Source organism: Panthera onca, chromosome D1 (genome assembly GCF_046562875.1).
Source record: "Panthera onca isolate mPanOnc1 chromosome D1, mPanOnc1 haplotype 2, whole genome shotgun sequence".
In the NCBI taxonomy this organism is placed as follows: Eukaryota; Metazoa; Chordata; class Mammalia; order Carnivora; family Felidae; genus Panthera; species Panthera onca.
The window spans coordinates 96,925,717-96,949,710 of NC_138348.1; the positions used below are offsets into that span (position 1 = coordinate 96,925,717).

At 48.9% G+C, this 23,994-nt stretch overlaps 1 protein-coding gene across 1 annotated transcript in view; it reads right to left on the reverse strand.

Annotated features, from left to right (window-relative positions):
* Positions 1–1,052: 1,052 nt before the first annotated feature.
* Positions 1,053–23,994, reverse strand: part of GRIK4 (glutamate ionotropic receptor kainate type subunit 4) — a 429,733-nt gene continuing 406,791 nt past the window's right edge. The window contains 4 exon segments of the mRNA XM_078432856.2: positions 1,053–1,620; positions 1,623–1,851; positions 5,832–5,950; positions 20,279–20,407. Of these exon segments, the coding sequence (XP_078288982.2) occupies positions 1,361–1,620; positions 1,623–1,851; positions 5,832–5,950; positions 20,279–20,407 (737 nt within the window). The 3' untranslated portion in view covers positions 1,053–1,360.

A 23,994-nucleotide genomic window follows, 5' to 3' on the forward strand; every position in this document is an offset into this window, starting at 1 on the left:
CATCAGTAACTCAGATCTTGCAGATGAAAGAGAAGTTAAATGCTTTACTTAAAGTCACGCAAGGGGACTTTTGCCCAAGCTGAGGGTAGGACTCAAGAGTTCCCAGGCCGGTGTATGAGCTGAGACACCCCACCTGTCTCCGAAGAAGCTGGCAAATTCTTGATTACTTAAGGTCTTTCCATTTAATACACACAGCGCGCGCGCGTGCCCACACACACACACACACACACACACACACACACACACATTTGCACCCAGGTCTCACATCTAAGAAATCACCCGATCCGTGACAGCCTAGGGGATCTGGCTTCACAGGCAGCTACTGGGTTTGGTTAAAGAGATAGCGTTGACAGAGTGTGCACCATACTGACAGGGCAGCCCCATCCTTCCTTCCCTGTGAACAGCACGCTCCGGGGGAAGCCAAGGCCAGGGTGTGGGAAAAGTGTATCACCTGCCCCTGCTCCTTAAGCAAGGCCCCAGGGCACCTTGTACATTCTGCTCTCCTCCCCTGTCTCTCTTCTTTAGAGATCACATTGACAAAAGACCAAATCGAACCGGTCATAGTGAAAGTCAGAAAGAGAAAGAGAAAGAGAAGACGTATTAACCCCTGAAATCCCAGGCATTTCAAGGTCTCTCTGAGTAAACTATGAGTGGGTTGGATTTTGGCATTTAAAAAATTACTTTAATGGACTTTTGAGACTCTCCACCTCCTTCTTCCCAAGACTCTTCTCCTATACTCCCCATTATCCCCAATCCCCACTCGGAAGAGAGAGGTCAGCACCTGAAATCAGACGCACTTGGCCGCTCGAAATCCTAAAATCTAGGAAAAAGAAACAGGGATTATTTAGAATTCCATTCCCTAACCCAGCCTCCCCCTCCAAAAACAAAAACAAAAAAACAACAAAAAAAATCCCAAACAAATGAATAGAACGGAGAAGACAACAAAGAAGAAAAGGCGGGGGCGGGGGGGGGGGGTGGGGGCGCGGTGCAAGGGAGGGGAAAGAAAAGGAAAATAAGAGAGCATTAACAAAAATATACAAATCCAGAAAAGAAAAACTTCCCTGTTTAGTTTAATTTGTTTGTTTTCCTGTAAGAACTAGACCCAAGGTACAATGGCCCCTTCCTAGGGGAGAATTCCACTGATGGTTCCACCAATTCATTGGACAGGTCTGGGCAAGGCCCCCCACCCCAGACTCTGTAATTTTGGCGGGAGGGAAAGGCCCACTGGGAGAAGGTGGGTCCTTGAGGTCGGGAGGGCGGGCGTCCCCTCGCCACTCGGGGTGCAACGTCTCTGGGTGGACCCAGCTCCCGGACCAGGGCGCTGGCTCTGGCTGGGGCGTCAGGCTCTCCGCTCTGTGTGTCAAGTTCCTGGATCCAGGCTCCGGAGAGAAGCGTGGACGCTGTACAAGTCCGGGCTCCCTGCGGAGCGCAGCATCTGCCCCCCGGCCCTCCCGCCTCCCCACCTGGCCTCCGCGTGTCCGGCGGCCCCCGAGGCTACTCGGGCTCGCTGCTGTTGGTGGTCTTTTCCCACTCCAGGCTCTCCTCGCTGCGGGCAGGCGACGGACGCGCCCGCAGGCCCTGGAACCTGCGGCACTCGGGGCAGACGCGGATGTGTGTGCAGCCGCGGGCCACCAGGGCGGCCTCCTGGGCCAGTCTCTGCGCCAGCTGGTCCGGCTCCCCGGCCCCGCACAGCTTGCCGTTGCTGAGCGTGGCGGTGCCCCGCGGCCGGCGCTCCTCGGGGCCGGGGGGCCGGGGCGGAGGCACCCCAGCGCGCCGCCGGCGGGGGTGGACACTGTCCTGACACAGGATGATGCTGCGGAGCTCGGTCACCATCTCCTGGCAGACGGACACCTGGAGGGAAGGAGGAGGTCACAGCCTAACCTCTCAGAAAGAGCCCCTGTGGGTCTCTTGAGCGTCCCCTGCGTGTCTCTGCAGGAGGGGGACTGGCGGGCCCGTGTCTCAGAATCACATGATCGTAGGGATGAAGATAACATGAAGGCCTTGCAACCCACCCCCTCCTTCCACCTGCCACTAAACATTCCAACGCCCTCCATACCCTAGAGGTCAACAGCCCTGCCAGCTGGTTGTCCTGTCTTTGTTCGGAGGCCTCCAAAGATAACGTCCTCACCATGTTGGGAGATAGACCGTGAAATGGTGCTTCCTTCTACTGAGCTCACAATCCCTCTGCGTGAAATTGTCATCCATCGATCTCAATTAAATCTGTAACTTGAAGCCTAATAAATGAATATCCCCTCTTCTGCAGGTCTGTCAAGTATTTGAAAAAAGCCATGTCTCCAGGAACTCTCTGTTCTCAAGCTAAAGACTCATTCTTTTGATCAACTGGGTATAGCTGGAGATGATAATCACTGTAACAAAAGCAACAACAATCACCACCTCTCCAGGTTCATAGTCTCCTGATAGGAAACCCTTGGTCCATCTATGTTTCGGAACGTTTTAGATTTTAGGGGCGCCTGGGTGGCTCAGTGGGTTAAGCGACTGACGCTTGATTTCGGCTCAGGTCATGATCTGACAATTGGTGGGACTGAGCCCCACGTTGCATTCTACTTGGGATTCTCTCTCTCCTTTCTCTCTGCCCATCCCCCGCTGAAAACAAATAAATAAACATTAAAAAAAAAAGAGAATGATTTAGATTTTAGAGAGGTAATAAAGCATACATAGAATATATTGCACGTCATACCCCGTGGGGTCTAGGGCAGACTCTATATATTCAAGCACATTAAAAGTTGTTAAGAGTGGGGCGCCTGGGTGGCTCAGTCGGTTGAACGTCTGACTTGGGCTCAGGTCATGATCTCGCTGTTTGTGGGTTCGAGCCCTGGGTCCAGCTCTGTGCTGACAGCTCAGAGCCTGGAGCCTGCTTCGGATTCTGTGTCTCCTCCTCTCTCTGCGCCGCCCCCCCACCCCACCCCATGCTCATGCTTTGTCTCTCTCTGTCTCTCAATAATAAACAAACGTCAAGAAAAAAAAATTTTTTTTAAGTTGTTAAGAGAGTAAAGTCTGAGAGTTCTCATCATAAGGAGAAAACTGGTTTTCCTTTTTTCCTTCTTTTCTTCTTATTGTATCTGTGTGAGATGACACATGTTAGCTGAACCCATTGTGGTAATCATTTCACAATAGGTGGAAATCAAATCATTATCCCGTATGCCTGAAACTTACACAATGATGTATGTCAATTATTTGGCAATAAAACTGGAAAAAGCACATTAGTTATTTATGTAGCAAAGCCTATGTACCTTACACCAAGTGAGATAAAGACCATAAATACTAACATTAGCTTCGCACCGGTTCGAATGTTGTCGCCAAATGCGTTTTGCATCAAATTTATAAAAAGAACTCGGCACTTTCTAAGCTTTTTAGGCTTCAGAATTGTGGGTGAAGAATCACAAGCCCGTGTTACTGCTGCTACCACTTCTACGTCTACTACTCCCGCTGCTATGTCTATGATACCCATTTCACAGATGTGGAAACAGAGGCTCCGAGAAGTTATTTACCTTGTGAAAAATTACTTGACTCATCGATGGCTGACCCGGATTTTGAACCTAAACCCACCTACTCCAAAGCACATGTATGCTCAGTTTAGTTCTCTACTCTGTGCTGGAAGGGATGCTTTCCTGGACTCTGATGGAAGAAGAAACCCGCTCTTTCATGGTCTTTCTTCCAATCTTCCGGTTCTGTCAACAGGACAGTTGTTCTACCATGGCCAGATAGCTAACGGAGACTTTACTCTTCATTTTGGTTCTCGGAAGTCCTCGCTGAATTTTTTAAGGTACATCCAGACCATGGGTGAACTCTTGGGAGAACCAAATGTGCACAGATCCTCTACTTAAAGCAGCTACAGAGAAGTAGTATCACCTGATGGGATACGGCCAGCATCAAGAATGAGGACCTGGGTTCTGGACCTCCTACTGTTACCAAATATCAGAGGTTCTGGGCAAGCCCCTTAACATCTCTGTGCTTCTAATAATGACTGTAACAGCTAAAACAATACCACCTGCCTACTCTATTTTATGTGGCGAGACACTCATTTGTTGGATGCCAATTAGGTATCAAGCACCGTGCTTTGGGGGGAAATATAGAGACAGAGGACACGGTGCTTTCTTTCAGGCAGTGTTTAGTAGGAAGGCAGATCCAAAAATAATTGCAACACAGTGTAGGAGTGCTCCGTGCACAGGTTATAGTGGTGACGGAAAGGAGGAGAAATGATCAACTCCTCTCATCCAGGGCAGAAGGCACGAGAAAAAGCTTCACAGGGAGAAGAACACTTAGGTTGAACTAAGTCTTACCAAGTAAGTAGCACCACCATTTTAGCAGTGGACAAAGAGAGAAAGCCAGGAAAGCTGGAGGGAGAGATAGGAGGGGAACCAACAAAGCTTGGTGCCGGGAAAGGCAAGGGAGGAGAGAGCTCCTGGAAGGAACTGTCCACTTCATCAAGGGGCACACTGAGGTCCAATAAGGCCCAATGGGTTCTCTGGTTTTGCCCACTGGGAGGGGTTAGACCTCTTAGCAATGACCTTTCAGTGCAGGGATGGGGAGGAGCCAGACTGCCTTGCATTAAGGACTGGCTGGGAGGTCCGGAAATGGAGACTGAGATAGTCGGATCACCTTGGTCGGCCAGAGGGAAAAGACAGCGCAAGAGCAACAGTCATCCTGTTATTATTTTAAAACAGAGGATAAACTTGCGCATAATTTTAGATTTTGGGGAGTCAGCAGGCAGCAAAAATAAAGGGGAGAACGAGGAGGACCCTAGAATAGCCAAGGAAAGATGGGATCAAGGGGGAGAGAGAGGGATGCCCGGGAGCATCTGCGGTGGGCCGCAGGGGTGGTTTTAGCTGTGGGTAGAGTTTTAAGCGGGAGTTGTAACTTGGGGCTGCCCACTCCTGATTTCCTGGGGAGATGGGAGATAAAATCAACCTCTGTGCACGGAGGGGCCAAGAGATGTGAAGAGTGGGTGACGGTCTGGAAGTATTAGCGGGTATGGGAAAGAGGCTGAGCACAGAAAAGTAAAAGGACGGGCAGGCAGTGCTGTACTGACGGCCCTCCCCCCACCCCCACCCCCACCCCCGCCTGAGGCTGGACTCCACTGATGGACGGGCACACGTACACTCCTGTCCTGCTAGGAGCTGTTTCTCCAGCATCAGTGAAGCCAGGAGGCTCAGGGAGATCCAGGGTTGAGAAACCGAGAGAGAAGCGACTGTACTTTAAAAGCCGAATGATGCGATCAGCACATAAGGATTTGTGCCCCTTCTCTGAGGCAGAAAAGGACACAGTCTTCTTCCTTCTAACCAGACCCTTCAGTCTGTGGGAAATCTACATTAACCCAGTTGCGAAGCCACAGGTTCGGGAATTAAAGTTACTCAAAATCCCCGGGGGAAAAAAGACGTAATTCTTGGGCTCACGTAAATTGGGGTATCTCTAAACACCTTTGCCGGGAAGCGAAAAACATCCTAAAGATCCAAGAACTAACGTCAACGGTTTCCACTGGCAGCCTGGTACGTTTGCCTGTTTTTCTCTGCCATACCACATCTTAAATTGTAGTTGTAAAAGGCTTCGTTGTGCATAAAACATTCATCCCATATGTATTTTGGCCGTTTCGGAAAAGAATCTGCAGCTCAGAGGTTAAGTGCGCTTTCTGTGGCTGCATCATTAGTAAGTGATAAAGCATGAACCCAGATCTCTCGCCCTCAGGATTGAGATTCTTTCCCCTGCACTGTCTTGTGGGCGTTCCACCCTTTTATGGGGTCTCAAAAAATGATTTTTGTACATGCCCGAGCCCGTCTGCCAACACTCCAGGTCGTACCCCTTTGAAGGTTTACCTCAGTAGCTTCCGAGTGTCGGAGGGTCCATAAAAACTCCAACATAGCCATAAAAATGGCCACGATTAAGCCACAAATAAGAACCACAAAGATTCCACCAATATTCTCCATTCCCAGTCCTGTAAGAAAGTGAGAACAAACGAAAGGTAACGTAAGAGGGCTGGAAGACATTATTATTCCACCAAAGATGCTGAAGGTCATTTACATAGCCAGAACTTGAGTCGTGTAAATACTTTACACACATATTCCTTGATAGAGCTATTCTTTTGAAACAAACAAACAAACAAACAAACAAAGGAGCGGCATTGATGGAGTAAAAGAGGGGAGAAGGGATCTGGTTGCAAAAAGAGGAGACTAGAGAGAAGCCTTCAAAAAGCCATCTGGGGGTGGGAGGGGAAGGTCATTTTAAGAAAAGGGTCATTGAGGGGCACCTAGGTGGTTCAGTCGGTTAAGCGACTGACTTCAGCTCAGGTCATGATCTCATGGTTCGTGAGTTTGAGCCCTGCATCTGGCTGGCGGTGTAGAGCCCTCTTCGGATCCTCTGTCTGCTTCTCGCTCTCTGACCCTCCCCGGCTCCTGCTCTCTCTCTCTCTCTCTCTTAAAAATAAATAAACATGACAGGTGTGCCCTGGGCAGCTCAAGACTTCAGCTCAGGTCATGATCTCATGGTCTTTGAGTTCGAGCCCCATGTCAGGCTCTGCGCTGACAGCTCTGAGCCTGGAGCCTGCTTCTGATTCTCAGTCTCCCTCTCTTTCTCTGCCCCTCCTCCACCCACACTCTGTCTCCCAAAAATAAACATTTAAAAAAAAATTTTAAAAAAACATTAAAAAGTTTTTTTTTATGAAAAGAAAACAAAACAGATTAGTGAAAATTTGATTTAGCCTACAGAGACATGATAGCAAAATACCTGTAAAGTCTAGACGTTTCATAAAAAATTTAGTGAATCTCTATAACACTGGGTTTATCGGATATAAAGCAGTTGTTTTAACTGAACTGTCGGTAGAAAAAATTCCGTTTACATTATCTGCGTCAACATGTTAGTTAGACAGTAAAACTTTTTATCCCTCCAGACCAGTGTTTGTCAAACTGGGCTACCCAACAGAACCACCTGGGAAGCTTGTTCAAAATATAGATTTCTAGTCCTTACACCAGACCTATGGAATCCATGTCTCTGAAGATGGGGCCTAGGAATCTGCATTTTAAATGTTTTAAATGTTTTTACTCATTTTTGAGAGAGAGAGCGCGAGCGAGTGAGCATGAGTGGGGGAGGGGCAGAGCGAAAGGGAGCTGCAGAATCCAAAGCAGGTTCCAGGCTCTGAGCTGTTAGCACAGAGCCCAACGTGGGGCTTGAACCCACAAACCGCAAGATCATGACCTGAGCGGAAGCCAGACACTCAACCGACTGAGCCACCCAGGAGCCCCGGAATCTGCATTTTAAAATACATTTCACCAGTGACTCTTTTCTAGCCAGGCCTAAAACGAGTGTGCAGATTGGTATTTTCAGAAGCAAGGTACATGACTAAGTTCCTTGAAGTCAGGCAGTTCCCAGTCGCCTCCTCGCTGCCTAGCATGATATGCAGCACGTACTCAGTAAATATTTGTAGGTTGTTTCATTTCCACAGTGTCAAACACTGTGTTTAGCTACGTAACTGGATGCTCTGTTTGGTCTCAGAGAAACCCAAACTTTAGGGGCAGTGTCATAAGCACAGGAGACCCTGATTCCCCAGGGGCCACATTCATAAATCAAAAAGCATCTTTTATCCAGGAAAATGCCAGGAGGGTAGCTTACACCCTGGGCTGGTCTAGAACGCTTGCATGTTTGAGTGTTTGTTTAATCGGTGAGGGGATAGGGAGCTATGTCAGTGTCAGGGAAAGCCAGCCTCAGGCAACACTAAGAAATGAGCCTAGTTCAGGAGCAGAAATCCGACACTACTTTCTGCACCTTGGATAGCTGGAAAAATAGCCCCACCTAGTCATTTCAAGACTCCCTGGCTTTCCTCTCAGGAAGCCTCAAGTGTTGCTTTTTTTGTTTTGTTTTTACAACAGCCCGGCTGGGTGCAGTGCCCGCCCACACTGATAATTTGCTACCACGGCTTACACCATGAATGCATCGCAAGGACCCTATACTTTGGTCTGCAGGTCTATGCAGTTGACTTTTGGAAACCGGTGCAGATATGAATCCTCTATTTCGAATAATCAAAAACAGCGGGGTAGTTAAAAACTCAATAATAAGGGAAGGCATAGAGGGTTTGGAGTAGATTTCTACTTTCCAGGAGGAAGATGCTTGGGGTTCCTTTGAACACCAGCCCCAGGTTACTGGGACCATTTGGGCAGAAAGTTGTTGACCATGGGAACAAGAGGATCCAGGTGAACGGGGCAGACACAGGGGGACACTTGAGAAAGAGGGCACAGAGGGGCCTGGCTGGGGCGTTCTGGCACATGCTCCAGCAGCAGGTTAAGGGGTGGCGAGAGCCGGGTGTTCAGATGTGCATCTGAGCCTCATGGATGAACCAGAGCCTCCAGCTGGCCCCTGTGGAGAAGGCCGGATGAGGGCCTCAGTGAAGGGGAAGGTGACCACAGTGATCCCAAGGATATCCACCTGTTCAGGTAAACGGAGTCCCCAAGCGACCACTGAGGTATAGAAGACTCTCTGATCACTTTGCGATAGTTCTGCCTGATACAGGAAAAATCCCCAAAGAAAAATAAGGAGCCTTTCTTCCCCTTCCGACTCCGTCTAGTGAACACCCATTCTCTCTCCTTCCTTCCCTGGCCAAGCTTTCTGAAACAGTTGTCTATATCAGAACTGTTTTAAGACATTTTCAAGCCCTTAAAACCGCGTACCTTTGGAGGCCCCGTCTCACATAAAAGCGAGAAGAAGAAAATGCACCCACATCTCCTGTTAAATGCGTTTTAAAAATTTTGCTCGTGACGTGGCTGAGTAGCAGGCAACAGTTAATTTCTAATGGGCTGTGATTTCTCAGCAATCATCGCGCATACCAGGGAATGTTTGCAAAACGAGAAAAAAAAAAATCTAAGCAAAAAAATTGTCTCTAAATGTAATGAAGTTTTTATGAATATTAAATTTAAAAATTAATGAAGTCGAAACAATGTTACATTTTGGGGATATTTAATTAAACATGTCTTAATTTAATTTTGCCGTTTCTTTTTGCGTGTTAGAGCTAGTACATTTTTTCAGACCTCAAACATAATTTTGGATTCTTGAAAAGCTTTTAGGCCCTGGGTATCTGAAGAAGAAAGTGGTTCTGTTCTGAATTTACTTTTTGTTTTTCCTGTTCACTCATCACCCCATGTGATTTTGTCTCGCATCACCAAAACCAACCCCCTACCAAGGTCACCAACGAACAGTGTGTTTCGAACCTACTGGAAGTTTTCCAGTCCTGATCTTAAGTGACCTCTTGGGGCACCTGGGATTGCCAAGCACTCTCCCTTCTTGGCTTTTTATAAAGACATCGCTGTCTTGCAACCTCCTCGGTGCCTCCGCTTGCTCTGAGGCACATTCTCCCATTTTCCTGAATTTGGTCTCTTGTCTCTCCTTCCCGCACTGGCTCGTACCAAGTCCTGGTGATTTTACCTCCTACATGCTTTTCAACTTCTTACCCTGCTAGTACTTCCCTAGCTCAGGCTCCCACTGTTTCTTGCTGGGACTGTTGCATGAGGCCTCCAAAATGATTCCCTGCTTGTAGTCATATAACTCAACTCTACCCTCCACTAAGTTTGCCTGAGTGATCTTTCCAAGATGCTAAAATCCAACCGCAATAACATCTCTAGTAACTGTTCCCAGTTCCCAGCGCACAGCATTCTGTTCCCAGCACCCTACCTTCTGTACCTTTACTCCCACTGGCACCTCTCCCTGGAGCCTACCAGCCCCCCCCCCCCCCCCCCGCCAGCCCCCAGACACGCACCAGGCTAACCTTACCCTTTCCTTCAAGACTTAGCTCATCTTACCTGGCTCTGTGAGTTATACCGCTTTGGTGTTTCATTGACAATGCACCGTGAATCATTCTAACGTTGCATAAAATAGTACCCTAGTTTAACCTGATAAATCTGGATTTCCCGCTAGGCTGTGAGTTCCATAAGGGGACGATCCAGGTCTGGATCGACTCTGTAACTCCACCATCATGGGGCCTGGCCCCATAATAAGAGCCCAGTAAATGTCTGCAGAAAGAACGAACAGAAAGCAAGAGGATAAAGACATCTCATATGTGGAATCCTGCGTTATCAAAAGCTTTGGATCCATACTGTGAAATGTATTCATTCCTAATTCATTTTAGTTTGAAATAATAGTAAAGTGCGACAGCCCTTGTCGCGTGCTCGCAGCCCGATCACAGAGGCAGAAGGCCCAGACTGCACAGAGTGGCTGGCCAAGGTGGGACTGAACACTGACGGTGAACCTACCACGTGGACCAATGGTACCGGGTCCCAGGCAGGTGCAAGGGAACTGGGGAGGGTTATAAACAGAAAGGTGATCTGTGCTGGGAGAAGTCTGATCAGATTAGGGAAAGCCTCTTGGAGGAGCTGAGGTTTTAACAGGATGCGGGTAGAAAGCATGAGTCACCAAAACACCCCACGGTCCTTCTTTCTCAGCTCCTCGTGTTTCAGGGCCAGCGTGTCAATCATGGCTGTTGGCTCAAGAGTGCCGATTCCTGGCTGAGCGGCCTCCCCACCCAGGAGCGAGGCTTGTATGCCACCGGTGCCTTTAGGAACTTACTGGAAAGTGGAAGCAAGAATAGATTGCTGGCAGAGCCTGAGTTGAGAAACAGATGGAGCGGGAGCAGGCAGCGAGCTCTAGGAGAACACAGTGGTTCCACTTAACACTGTCATCAGTCACTCTGCTAAAGTCAAATGCCTTCCGCAGCACACAGCCTCTACGCTGGCATGGGCACCCTCCAGTCCGACCACAGGCCCTCGTTGTGCTCACAGGCGCCCCGGCCCTTGCGAGGGGACGGCCTGCCAATCACCCCTCCCTTCCCTTCTTCAGACGGCCCACACAGACGCCACCTAGACAGATGGCTTTCAGACAGAGCCTCTCTTGACACGTAAGTCTCGGAGCCTCAGCTATGCCCCAGCCACGAGACTGCATTCACTGACATAGAATCGAACTCCCCCTGCAAAGTCTTGGTTGATTCAATCCTAACGCCGGCGTCACTCATAGCTTGTCCACAAATACAAATTACAGTTGACAAATGCCAACAGACAGCATTCCGTGTCTCTAGAACTAACAGAGGGAAATGGCAACCTGGAAGGGACTGCCGGTGATAAGACTGGAATCTCCACCCAACTGCTCTGCCATCAGCTCTGACCCGGAAATAATCACCTCTTGGATTCAGGGGCACATGCGTCTCAGGCCTTAACACCCTCTAATACCTCCAGATGGCACCGGGGAAATTTGCGACGGAGACGCAGGGAAGTTCCTTTTGAACAAGGAAGGGGCAGGGCTAGCCTGGGAGGCAAGAAGGCAGAGGCCACAAGAGCCACAGAGGGAGGTACCAAGAGAGACTAGCATCAGCATCCCAGCAAGGGAGAGTATAATTACTCTTGAACAACAGTCAACATACCTTTCTTGAGAAACCTCCCTGACCTGAGCCCTCCGCTGTGTGCTGAAGTGCTGTGCAAAGTTCCACACTGAAAACGCTTGACGAGACCATGAATTCCTTGACCAATAGGACTTTCCAGCACTTTCTATTTCAGAATCACCTTCACCTACATCCATGCAAATAGCTTCCGTGGTCTCATCTCCACGGACTTATTGATTGTAAATAGCAACTTCGCGAGTCCGTGTGGGAGCTGACCTCTGTGACCTTCCCAGAGAACATAGAACAATTCGTCAGGTTTGCACGACTGAGGACTGTGAGACAGTAGGCATCCCACTTACTCTTACTGTGACATTCATTGACTAGAACTGGCTGAGTCTGGAGACAGTGATGGAAGGAGAGCAGGCGAATGGACACGAGATAGAAGAGGGATGGCAGAGGCATCTGATAAATTTTGCAATTTATCAAAACATAAGCCTGGGGGAGGCACTTTACAATTTATCAAAATATGAGCGCGAGCGCCTCGGTTTTAAAAACATGTGCTATCTCATTCAATTATCATTAAAAACGCTGTGAAGAAGGCTCACTGTCGGCATTTTCCAGTTAAAGAAACAGGAATTCAAGGAACTTAAGCTAAGTTGCCCACGTTTTCAGGGCAGAGGTGTGAAATCTACATAAATCTGACTACCCAGATAGTGTTCTTTATAAAAATAGGGCCGACCTTCATGACTGTTTACTATGAGCAAGGTTACCAGGCTAAACATTCTAATTTCATCCTAACAGTTGCCCTGTGAAATTGGCACTGTGTTTACGTCCATTTTTCCGACAAGGCAAGTGAGGTACTGGAGTCAGCTAACTTGTCCGTGGTCCTGTGGCCAGTACGAAGTGTCAGATCCAAACTGAAGCCAGAGCCTGAGTCCTTACCCCCAGCCCACACTGCCTCTCCCTGGAACCAGCGTTCCTGATGCTACAGGGAGAGGGGATACAGAACTCACCCTGACACTTTGATGACTGAATTCATTCCTGGGACCCCTCCCCCAACCTCGCGTGACCAGAAAGAGGGTCCTATTAGTTCCGCTTATAAAATTCCCTGCTCTCCTTGACAATGTTACATCGAATGTTTGAATCGACGCTTTATCGACCTAACCTTGGCTCAGTATCCAAAGTTGGGCTGCAGCCTTCGGAGTGGCTGACCTCCTCTGATGCAGACACACTGGACCACCGTCTACCTCTGTTCCTGATCGTGCTTTCTGGCACCCCCCCGGGAGTTTCTCCGTCTCTCAGCAATCAATCTGATTGGATGAGGGAGAGGCTTCCTCTGCGAGCATCTCTCTGAGACACTATCTAAACTCCCATATTCAGATTTCCCGTCTTGGCTCTCTCCAGAGAAACCAGAGAACCGGGATAATCAGGCTGGGCCCCCTGAGAAGAGAGAGAGAGGATAACAGCCCCAGGTTCCATCCCCCATCCACCCCTTACCCTCCTCTTGCTGAGATGTCTCACACTTTCATTCCCACTGTGCCAGACAGCAAACTTCCTGCTCTCTAAGGATTTTGTGAGTCAATACCACTGGCCTCTTTTCCATCCTTGAAAGGGGACCCTGATTTTCACAGCCTGGTGGTGTATTTATGTTCCTTTGAAGACCGATTGTGAGCCTGTGTTTTTCAAGATAAAGGTATTTAATTTCCTTGGAATTTACCGACTACCTTTTTGTCTGACAATTGTTCTGCAAAGCCTTCAGTAACCCAATCCCCTTGAATTGGGGTGCCGGCATTCTGTGAGTGGCTAACGGGATTTCTTTTTATAGGGGCAGAGTGAGAGAATAAACAAGTGTTGCTGAAAAGAAAAGGCAGAAGAAAATGCAAGCGCTTGGAATGAAGCCTGCTGCTTTTTGTAAATTCCCACGTAGCCTACCACACGCTCCACCATTTCATTTTTCAGCTGCAGACGAAGGCAGATGGTCACTGAGCCATAGGCAGGGAAAGAAATTGGGGAGATAAAGCGAAGGGGTAATGTTGTGGTTGCCACCAGAGCCAAGGGAGGCCTGGCAAAAAGACTCAGGAGCAGTGGCTCCATCCCAATGTTAGGGTTCTTCTCCGAAATTTGGCAGCGATGTTTGAACTGTAATATTGGATTAGAAGCAGGGTAGCACCAGATCCTTTTCTTTGAAATTGCTCGCATTTTAATAGGATGATGAAGTAGAGACGAATTACGTCAGCTACTGCACGCTGCCTGCTACCTTCGGCAGATCGTCCTCGACTTAACGACGGCGTCACGTCCCCGGTAAAAACCCATTGTAAGTTGAAAGTATCGTTAAGTGGAAAGTGCATTTAATACACCTAACCTACCCAACGGGATGGCTTAGCCTAGCCTACCTGAGACGGGCTCAGGACGTTAGCCTATGGTTGGGCAACATCATCTCACACAAAGCCTGTTTTGTAACAAAGTGCTGACCAAAGCGAAAACTAGAACGACTGAACGGGCACCGGCGGGTGGTCGGTGTATCGACTGCTGACCGGGGTGATCTCGGGGTGACGGGGAGCTGCTGTCCAGCGTCACAGGAGAGGAATCACCCTGTATACCGCTAGCCTGGGAAAAGATCCAAATTCAAACTTCCAAGCACGCGGTACATTAAAACGTGTATAGCTTACGCACCATCGTAAAATCGAAACACTGCCAAACCATCGTTAAGTCAGGGACCGTCTGTACTTGAAAGCAAAGTGCCTACAGCCACTGTCAGCTTCAGAAGTCTCTGCAAAAAGGACCTTCTTCACAGTTCACTTCATTGCCGTCCCTGTCTGCGTGCTCTACGTTCTCCCCCTTCCCTTAGGCACACGTGAGAGCCCACTGACTCACATCACGAAAAGAAAGATCACCTACGAGCTACTCTGGAAAGCAAATTAAAGCGACTGCCCTTTGTTCAGTCTGAGACACAAGGGGAAAAAAAAAAATGTTCCCGTGGCTCCACTCCGGGCAACCACTTAAAGACTTAAAGGAAGAGATCCTTCGGGTTACACGGGTCCTGTTCTTCTGCCGCAGGAGGGGCTCCGTTGAGCAGTAGCTTATATTCCATAAGTCTGATGGCTAATTTGCCAGAGAGAGGCCAAGCAATGCAATGGTGCCTTCCGTTCCAGGCTGGTGCTTCTTGCTTGGCTTAGAGGAGGTCACACGGACTTTCGCTTGGCTTAGGAAGCCTTTGTCGCCTCACTGAGTAACGTTTGTCTGGGCTTCAGCCATGGCAGAAATGGGGCCGCTGCATTAAACGGGCACTAGCTGCCGTGGCTGGGAAGGGAGCCGAAGCCCCAGCTCTTATGATGATTTGCACCGCGTCTCCCAGACAGCACCCTTTGGACAAGACTGCGTATTAATACAGCTCACATCCTTTTCTTCCAAAGGACGGCGGCACAGAAGCAAGTTAACCCCGGCCAGTTGATAGAACCCTAGCATCTTCTGGGGCATTTGGGACCCGGGCAGGAGGACTTGTGCTATTTATTTTTCCTTTTCATCTGTTCCATTCTCTTCTCTGTGCCAGAGAACATTTGGTCCCCAAGTGCAGCTGGGAGCCTCCTGTCACTATGTCCTACCTTCCCTGGGAGCCCAATCTCCCTGTCTGCCTCCCTTCTCCAACCCTCCTGAACTCTGCTGTCAGATCGGTCCTCCTCAACCTCTGTGGCCCGGGGAAGGATTTCCAAAGCTAGTCCCTCGGCAAAAATTCTAACGTAAGTTTCCTCTAAGTTACCGAATGTCTACCTCAAGCCCCCATTTCCACCTGATTGCCACAAATGTAGATTTCTCAGTCATTTCAGGTTTAAATTTAGCTAAAGGCAGTGTTGTTTCTGTTCCTGCTTCACCCCAGATATATTTCAGGTCCGAGGATAAGAAGGAGGTGATGTGCCATGGGGGTGGGTTAGGTATCTGGTCTTAACGCAGGATTCCACTTAGATTTCTAGTATCTTTGGAGCCTAGGAAAATGCAACCCTGCCACAGGACCCTCCCTGCCCTAGGTCCCCATGTCCCATCCCTCATGTCCCTTCCTCACCGTGGCACGACACATATTTCTGGGGCTTTCCAAACTCCAGAAGTAAGCAAAAGTCTCTTTACCTCTTAGAATCCCCAACTAGTTCCATCTACTACTGTCTTGTGTCCCAGCAGGGCACAAGTCTCCTTCTCAGGGACCCTCCCGATTCTAAAATATCCTTTTCCTGCTCAGAAGCTCCCTGTCCCGGCCAGGGTGTTTTCTGTCTGGTATGCAGACTGGGTGGCCTGGGTTTTCTATTATTTTTCCACTCTCTAACTTCATGCCAAGCTTCCTTTAGTTATTAGCCTTCTGTATGGCAAAATATTCTTCTGGCAAGTCAAAAACCTTGACTTCCAAGAACAGTGTCTCTGCCGAGTTGCAAGAACTGTTGAAACTTAAAGTCAGTAAGTTGATTCTTTCTTCCTCCCGAGGCAATGACTGTCCCCTGAGACCATGTATGCCACCGAGAGCTCAGAATTCCACTCGACAGCACCTGCTTTCATCATGCCACATCTTACCCCAGCACCTCTGAGATCTGTAACTAACACTCTCAAACCCAGTCCAGTGTGCTATCATAAGCAATGCTCAGGATGTTGATGGGGCATCGTCCTGGAACACTAATTTCACTCAGAGTTGAGGTACAAAAAGCATTTTTACATTAAATAAACGTGCCTATGTTTTGTTGTAAGTTGCAGAATTCCTGTATGTTTTTAGGATAAAACACAGGACTCAGGATATTCCAAGCATGGTGAGCCGTTTTAGCCTATGGCCCCAGCCCCCCGGAGTGTTATGTTCAGTCTCTGCTGCTACCAATTCCTTCCATGGAAAATCCTGGGACATGCTGGTTTGCAGTCCAAATGCCTTTATCTAGTTTTCAATGCTCTCTTAACTCCAACCCCATCTTACTTATCGAAACCAACTTCTGAGTGTGGTGACTGTGCTCTACAACATTCCGAAAGCAGTGACTCCTGATAGAGGCTGCAAGGTTCAGGCCAAATGTCCCTAAAGCCTTCCCTGACCATTGCTCAGAATTAATCACTTCCTCCCCTGGGCTTCATAAACACTTTTTTTTTTTTTTTTTATAGTTCTCATAAGGCATTCCTACAGTGCAACCATTAGAGTGATCATCTGTGCCTCTCTCTAGGTTTCAAGCCTCTTGAGGACAGGGCCATGTCTTACTCCTTTTCATAATCTCAGAGCCTAGCACAGTGCCTGATGTGCTGTGGTTTACCATGTGTGCTGGATGCAGTGGGGGCTATGTGAACACTTTCTACGCCGACACCTGGGGTGTCAAGGTTCCTGTTTGGGAGCCAACAGACATAGGAAGTGGTACCAGTCTGGAGGTCCATGAGATGATTGCCCACCCATTCATTCATTCATTCATTCACTCATATTCATTTATTCATATTCATTCATATTCATTCATTCATTCATTGCTCATCCTTTCATCAAATACTGATGCCAGATGATCATGCTGGTCACTGAGATACAAAAATAAATAAGACACAGTCCCTGCCTTTGAGTTTTTCATACTCCATGGGGGACAAATGTCAATGGAAACAAAATAGATGTCACAAGTGTTGATTTTAGAAGAGCTATCTAGCCTCGAGGAGCACAGCCATACTTGTGGCTGTGGACGCTGTTCAGACCTCTCACTGTGCCTTAATTGCTCCCTTAGGCCTAGATTCTGGGATAAAATTAGTTCTCATTTCCTTTGTGACAGTCGGTTTTGTGGAGGGTTTAACACGATTTGTGTCATTCACTCTTCACAATAGCCCCGGGAAGTGACATTATTATTATCATCCCTATTTTCTAGAGAAGGAAACTGAGGCTCAAAGATGTTTCATAGTGATTATAACGAGGCCTTTTATGGAGTGGAGTCCATTTGACCCAATGTCCATGATCCTGAACCCTTCTGAAAACTGCCTGAGGGAAGAGACCTAGCCTCGTGCAGACCGTAGAACCAACACGTAAGCAGGAGAGTAAAAGTCTGATGAGCTTTCACTCATCAGAAGGAGGGTTGGGGAGGGGCGCCTGTGTGGCTCAGTCGGTTAAGCGTCCGACTTCAGCTCAGGTCATGATCTCGCGGTCCGTGAGTTCGAGCCCCGCGTCGGCCTCTGGGTTGATGGCTCAGAGCCTGGAGCCTGCTTCCGATTCTGTGTCTCCCTCTCTCTCTGGCCCTCCCCCGTTCATGCTCTGTCTCTCTCTGTCTCAAAAATAAATAAACGTTAAAAAAAAAAAATTAAAAAAAAAAAAAAGAAGGAGGGTTGGGGAAAGTCCACTAGACTTTAGGTAATACCTAGAGAGGGAGAGAGATGATCCAGACTGGGGACTGTGAGTGACAACTCTAAGGCACCCAGATCCTGTGTCATCATTCCTATACTTGCCAATTTTGCTGCCTTCCAACTGTTCCTCTGTAGGATTAGCAGGATGCATAAATAAACACAAACAAAGAAATATGTGCACAAAAGGGAAAGACCGGTGGCTGAGTTCAGGGGTCAGGGATGAAAAGGGAAACTGGAGACATGGGGCCAGCTCAGCAGTGAGCCTCAAGGGGACATGTAGATCAAATGGGGGTCGTGTTTAAAAAGGCAGGGGAGCTGGGGAAGACTGCAACTAACTAGTGGGAAGCAGGAGGGGAGGGAGATCTGGAATTGGAAGAGCCAGTACAGGCCTGGGTGGCAGGGGAGCGGGGGGTGCGGGGGGCATGCAGGATTCTGTGGGGGTCCCTGCACAGCTCTGAGCCCTTGCTCCTTGCCACCTCCCATTGAGTTCTAGCCTCCCTCATCGAGAGTGTCTCTGCGTTAACCCGTAAGTTTGGTTGGCTGCTCAGAGGCAGGAAGGACTGGACCTAGGGGACAGCTCTGGGTCTGGAGGTTGCTCAGGGAAGTCACTGAGGCACCATTTCATTGGTTGCTTTACTAACGTGACCAAGGAGAACACGGCCACTGGTAGCTTTGGACAACTAGCAGCCAGTAGCTTTAATCACACATCTCACAAATATGTATTGGGTACCTACTATGTGCCAGGCTCTGTAGGGGGCGCTAGGGACACAGAAACAAACAAGACTGGGTCCACATCTAAGGTGCCGTCTACCAAGCAGAGGAGATTGAGAGCTGCAATGCAGAGTGTTGAGTTCTCTGTCCAAAGTCACAGAAGCGCCCAACTCCCTGTGGGAGACCAAAAGCCACGACTGTTTCCCTCCATCTGCTTGGTAAGACAGGGCCCTTCACTACCACTCTCAAGTTCACCGTTACCACAGAACAACATTGGCGTAAGTTAGCTTATCAAGGATCGCCTCTTATTTTGACTATTCCAAGCCCAGACCGCTTGAGATTATTTTCAGTCCGTGTGTCTTTGGATGGGGAGGGGGTGGTGCAGGAGCATTTTGCTACCCTGTCTTCCCTAAGGACCGACCCGCTGTCCACCTCAGAGCTACTCGTGGGACTCTGGCTCTGTTCCACGTGCAGCACACAGAGCCCTCGCCCACAGCACAAATGTCAGCTGCTGCGTCTCTCCTCAGGGTGCTTATTGCCTGCAATACCCCCTCCGCCCCTCCCCCCCTGGTCAGGTCCTGAGTATCTTCAACACCTACTTCATTCTATCAAATCCACAAAAGTTTCCGGAAACTTCTCTCTGTACCACCCTCATTTCTTTCTTCCTGTTTTTTCTTCCGAACAGAGTTATAGCCTCCTCCCCACTTGATCTTTGGGGAGTGGAGAGCCAAGACATGTGTGGTCTCAGGGGGTTCCTGTGAGGGGAGGGGCAGAGTGTCTAAATTACAAAGGGCCTGCCCCCCCTAGGTCTGTATTCCTGAGCTCCTTCCTTGCAGGAGAGAGATCCACAGACAGACACTTGGAAACACAAAGTCACTCATTCACTGTCTCATCACGGATAATCATTCACGCTGAGCAGAGATGGAAACACATGGTATTATTCATTTTATTCCTGAGCTGCCTTCCTGGGGGGACAGCGTGTAGAGGTAAATTTGTTGTGGATTTTAGCAAGGCTGCAGGAGATTGCGAGGGTGACCACAGGATTTATTGCCCCAACCAGGACATTGTGAGACTTAAAGGGAGTTCTAAAGATAACTAATAGGCATTAACTGATCTATAACAGATGTAGCATGGGACTATCCTTCGCAACCCCCCTACAAAATATCCCGGATGCTCAGGGACCCTCAAACTCCTCAACCACACATATCAGTCAGCGACTGCTTTCTATCCAGCGTGATTTAACCTTCATTCATTCATTCATTCAAATATCCACCTGCCAGGCCCTGTGGACCACCCTATGAAGAAGACAGTCCTTGTCCTCACGAAATTTGCATTCGAGTAGAAGAGGTGGACAGTAAACAAAGAAATGCATAGAGAACAGAACATGAGGGAGTGATGAGGTCTGAAAAGAAAACCACAGCAGAGCTCACGTGATGGGAGGGATGTGTGGGGAGGGGAGGGAAGACCTCTCTCGGGGACCCTCCCCAGGGAGGCCAGGAGGAGGCCACGGAAGGCTTGTGTTTTATTCTGAGAAGGGAAGGTTTGTGCAGGGGAATGCTGGGATTTCCTCGCATCACGAAAAGATTCACTCTGATTACTGATGGAGAAGATGCTGTCGAGGGGCAAGAATGGGAAAGGGAGACCAGCAGTCGATCGGCTCTGGGACTAGCGAGCCGATGGGCACTGGATGCCTCCAACCAGCCCAGACTCTGGGCCAGGACTGGCCTTCAGCCCAGCCCAGCCCAGCCCAGCCCAGCCCTCCGTAGCTTGCAAGGCTTGCTGTCCGTGTGTTCCAGCAATCATCACCTGGACTTCGGACGCCAGAAACAAGGGACAAGCGCGCCTCTAGAACAGGAGGGGGAAGCCGCTGAACGCACTCACCTTTGGCTCTGTGATCTTCCTCCTTGGGGCACTTGCCGCCTTCCCACCATTTACGCTTCAGAATTTCGAGGCGGTTGTTCTCCTGCAGCTGGAGAATGGCCAGGTCGAACTCATCCCGGAAAACCGAACCTGTGGGGTCACAGGAGAGCCCAGAACACAGGGCGTGAGTGCCCTCTCAGGCATCACTCTGCTCCTTTCCCCAGTAGACCTCCTCACCAGTTTCCCCACCTAACATCAGGAGAAGAGAAACAGAGGTGGCGGGGGTCCCCGCAGGAGCATGGCTCTCCCCTCTGCTTGTTCTGAGGACCCTCCGTGCAGAGGAGGGAGTTCTGGCTTCATGCAGGGCACTTGGGCCTTCCTACTTTCCTTCTATGCTGACTGGTCTGTTCAGCCCATGGCCAAGAGCCCAGTGTGGGTCAAGTTGAAGCTTTTCAGACAGCATTGTGGCCCTACTCACCCACCACTTTCTACTAAGGTTACCCAGCCTGCCCACTGACACTCAGGAAGCTGGCTGCAAGGCATCCCGTCTGCCTCCTCCAGGTGGGAAATCTGTGCCATAAACCTCTCCCTTGGTCAGTTGTCTTCTATTTTATCTAAATTAATTTCTCAGGCACTTGCAACTCTTGCCACATTACCCCTGACAACTGTTTACCCAGAGCAGCCTCCAGTGAGAGAAGCATCACCCCAGAGTGTGACGGAAGCCACCTCTCATCTGTGTGCAGAATCCGGTCACCAGCCACCCCAAACTTCCCACCTGCCTGCTGAGTGGCCGACAACCCTCCGTCCCCATCCATCACTCTGTGCACACCGCTCCTCCCTCTGTCCTCAAACAGAAGGCTTCTGTTCAGTGCAATTCCTTTTTAATTTTTCTAATGGAATATGGTCAAGGAGCTTTGGTTCTGGAATTTGGCTTTAATCACAAAAATAGGCTTAAATGAGACCGTGGAAAGCTCAATGTCCCAGCACAAGCTGAGGCCGGAGATCATAGAGAAAAGGCTGCCAAGAGGCTGGAAACCAACTAAGCTGCTCAGTTTTCTTGCTCAAGCTCTGTGAAGGCCTGATGTGGACAGAGGCCTCGGGGCGGGGGGTGGTGGGGGAGGCTATGATGAAGGATGGAGGCAAAAGCTCAGAACACGTAGATTTGTGCTCTCAAACCGTCACAGGCACGGGAATGACCTGGGGATCTGACTGACCCGCCGACTCTCATTCTGTGGGTCTGGGGTGGGGCCTGAGATTGCGCATTTCTGACAAGCTCCAAGGGGATGCCCCGCTGCTGGGCCACAGACCGCGCTTTGACAGGCAAGGAACTAGATCAGCTCCCAGATCTCTTTGGACTCTGACAGCCCATGACACCACAGATGGAACCTTCCCTACTGGAGATACAACCACGCTTGGGCGGGTGAACCCCAAGCCCGCAGCACAGAACATGTCTATGCAACTTATGTGGGCCCATGTATAGTAGGTACTTAATACACTCGTGCAGTGGATGGCTACTCGAACTAACAGATGGTGCTAGGTGGTGAGACTAATGAACATTCCAGGTTTACAGACGACTGTCCAGCCCAGCCAGGCATTTCTAGCATTTCCAACCCAACCTCAGTGGCACACCAGGGGCCTTGAGAAAGGATTATTCTGTTTATTCCACATTTGCCTACTTTGCTCCTAAACCACTTGACTAACTGTCCATCTCATTCCTTGTACTGTTTCTCTTCATTTCCCTCGGTCCCACCACATTGCTTATTCTCTGGTTATGCCCTTACCTCCCGCAAAAGAATGACACACATGCTTTCTTGGACGTGACCTCAACTCAGATAAATTCTGGCTCATCAGTGGGTGGTGCGGTGCCCTTCTCAGCCTGATCTGAGAACCCAGACAAGCCCGTACCTCACTTCCCCACCTATCCTGTCTTGTCGAGCTGGTGGGACCCCCTCCGGCAACATGGTCCAGTAAGCGAAGCACTGAATTTGGAGACAGGCTCAAACCCAGCTCCTCTACTGACTGTGTGACCTTGGACAAGAAACTTGCCAGCTCTGAATCTCAGTTCTCTCCTCTAGAGTGGGAAGGACCACATCTAACTCACAGGTGGGATGACATGTGAAAATAGCATCACGTTAGGGGTGCTTGGGTGGCTCAGTCGGTTAAGCATCCGACTTCGGCTCAGGTCATGATTTCAAGGTTTGTGAGTTCAAGTCCCGCATCGGGCTCTGTGCTGACAACTCAAGAGCCTGGAGCCTGCTTTAGATTCTGTGTCTCCCTCAATCTCTGCCCCTGTCCTGCTCACACTCTGTCTCTGTCTCTCAAGAAGTCCATAAACATTAAAAAAAATAATAATAAAAATAAATAAAAAGAAAAAAAAGAAAATAGCATCACGTCAGACATAGAATAAATGCGTTTCCTTCCCTTTTTCCTTCGTCATTGATAAAAATTTCTAGAGTTGGTCCGCTTTAGGTCAACTCTCTAATAGGTGTGTTCCATGAAAACTTTGGAAGCATTTGACTTTACAGTCAAATTTCTTAAATTGCTGGAGTATCATCAAGGTGCATCTCACATTTGTTTTGTGGTTTACTCCACCATCTTGAAATAAAATGTAAGCCAATACATTTCTCAAAGGGGCCCATGATTTGCATATTAATGAACATCAATGAAATATGATGGTAAGAAGGGAGTACGTGGGTTTTCAAGGGCCCCGAGTGAGGCGTCTAGTTTATAGAATTCGTAGCATCAGAATTCACAGAGTTCGAAGATGAACCGTATCATTGCCTACGGTCACTGGTGTGGTTTCTGATCGGTGTTTAAGGAGTCATCTGCTTTTATCAAATAACACAAGGGACTATGGAAAAAATGGGGAGGGCACCAGTGTTCCTCCTGAACAGGCTAAGTATGAGACACTGTAGTAAGGCACCTGACTGGATTATTAGGCTTATCCTTCAGTTGCCCCAATTTACAGAATAACTGAGATTCAGAGAGCTTAAATAACCTATCTGAGGTCCCACAGGCCGGAGCCAGGTGCATTCCCAGGTCTGCCTGACTCCAAAACCATGCTTTTCACACTCCACAGGTATATAGTGAAGCCTACAGAGTTCTGAGTTAGGTAAAGATCAAGAGAAGGCATGTGTAAGGTAACAGCAAAGTTGTGTATACTGTATATTGATCTCCCCACATTGGTCTGATGGCCTCAGTTCCTGCCTTTCCCCCTGCTGCCTTGTACAGGACAACCTCCTATAAGAAGAGTGTTGGGCGAGGACAGCCCTATACGGCATGGCTCTCAGCGGTTGGGTGGGGGAAGGGTCCATGTCCCAAGCATCTGGGGAACATTTTCAGGTTCCCTCTTCAATCCAAAAAGCCGGTCAACGTGTTCCCTCTCATCTTCCGGTTGAGGTACTATCAAGGCATGAATATCCTTTAGAAAGCACAGCTGGGATACCTTTCTGGAAGCCAAACATCCCTACCTTGGTATAAAACACCGGAAGGTACACAGCTAAATACAGAGTTCCACTACCTATTCTCAATTACCTACGCTGATTTGGAGTAGATGGGTCCACGAGACCCACAAATGAATTGAAAGCTACCCCATCAATCATGTCAGTCTCCTTCTGTAATAAGCCTTTCACCAGGGACACTAGCAGCAAAATTCATGGAGCTTCGCCATTTCTTCCTTCTCCTTCCCACTGCTAGTAGAGAGACCCTCAAAAGGGATATGGCCAAAGGGCAGGAAG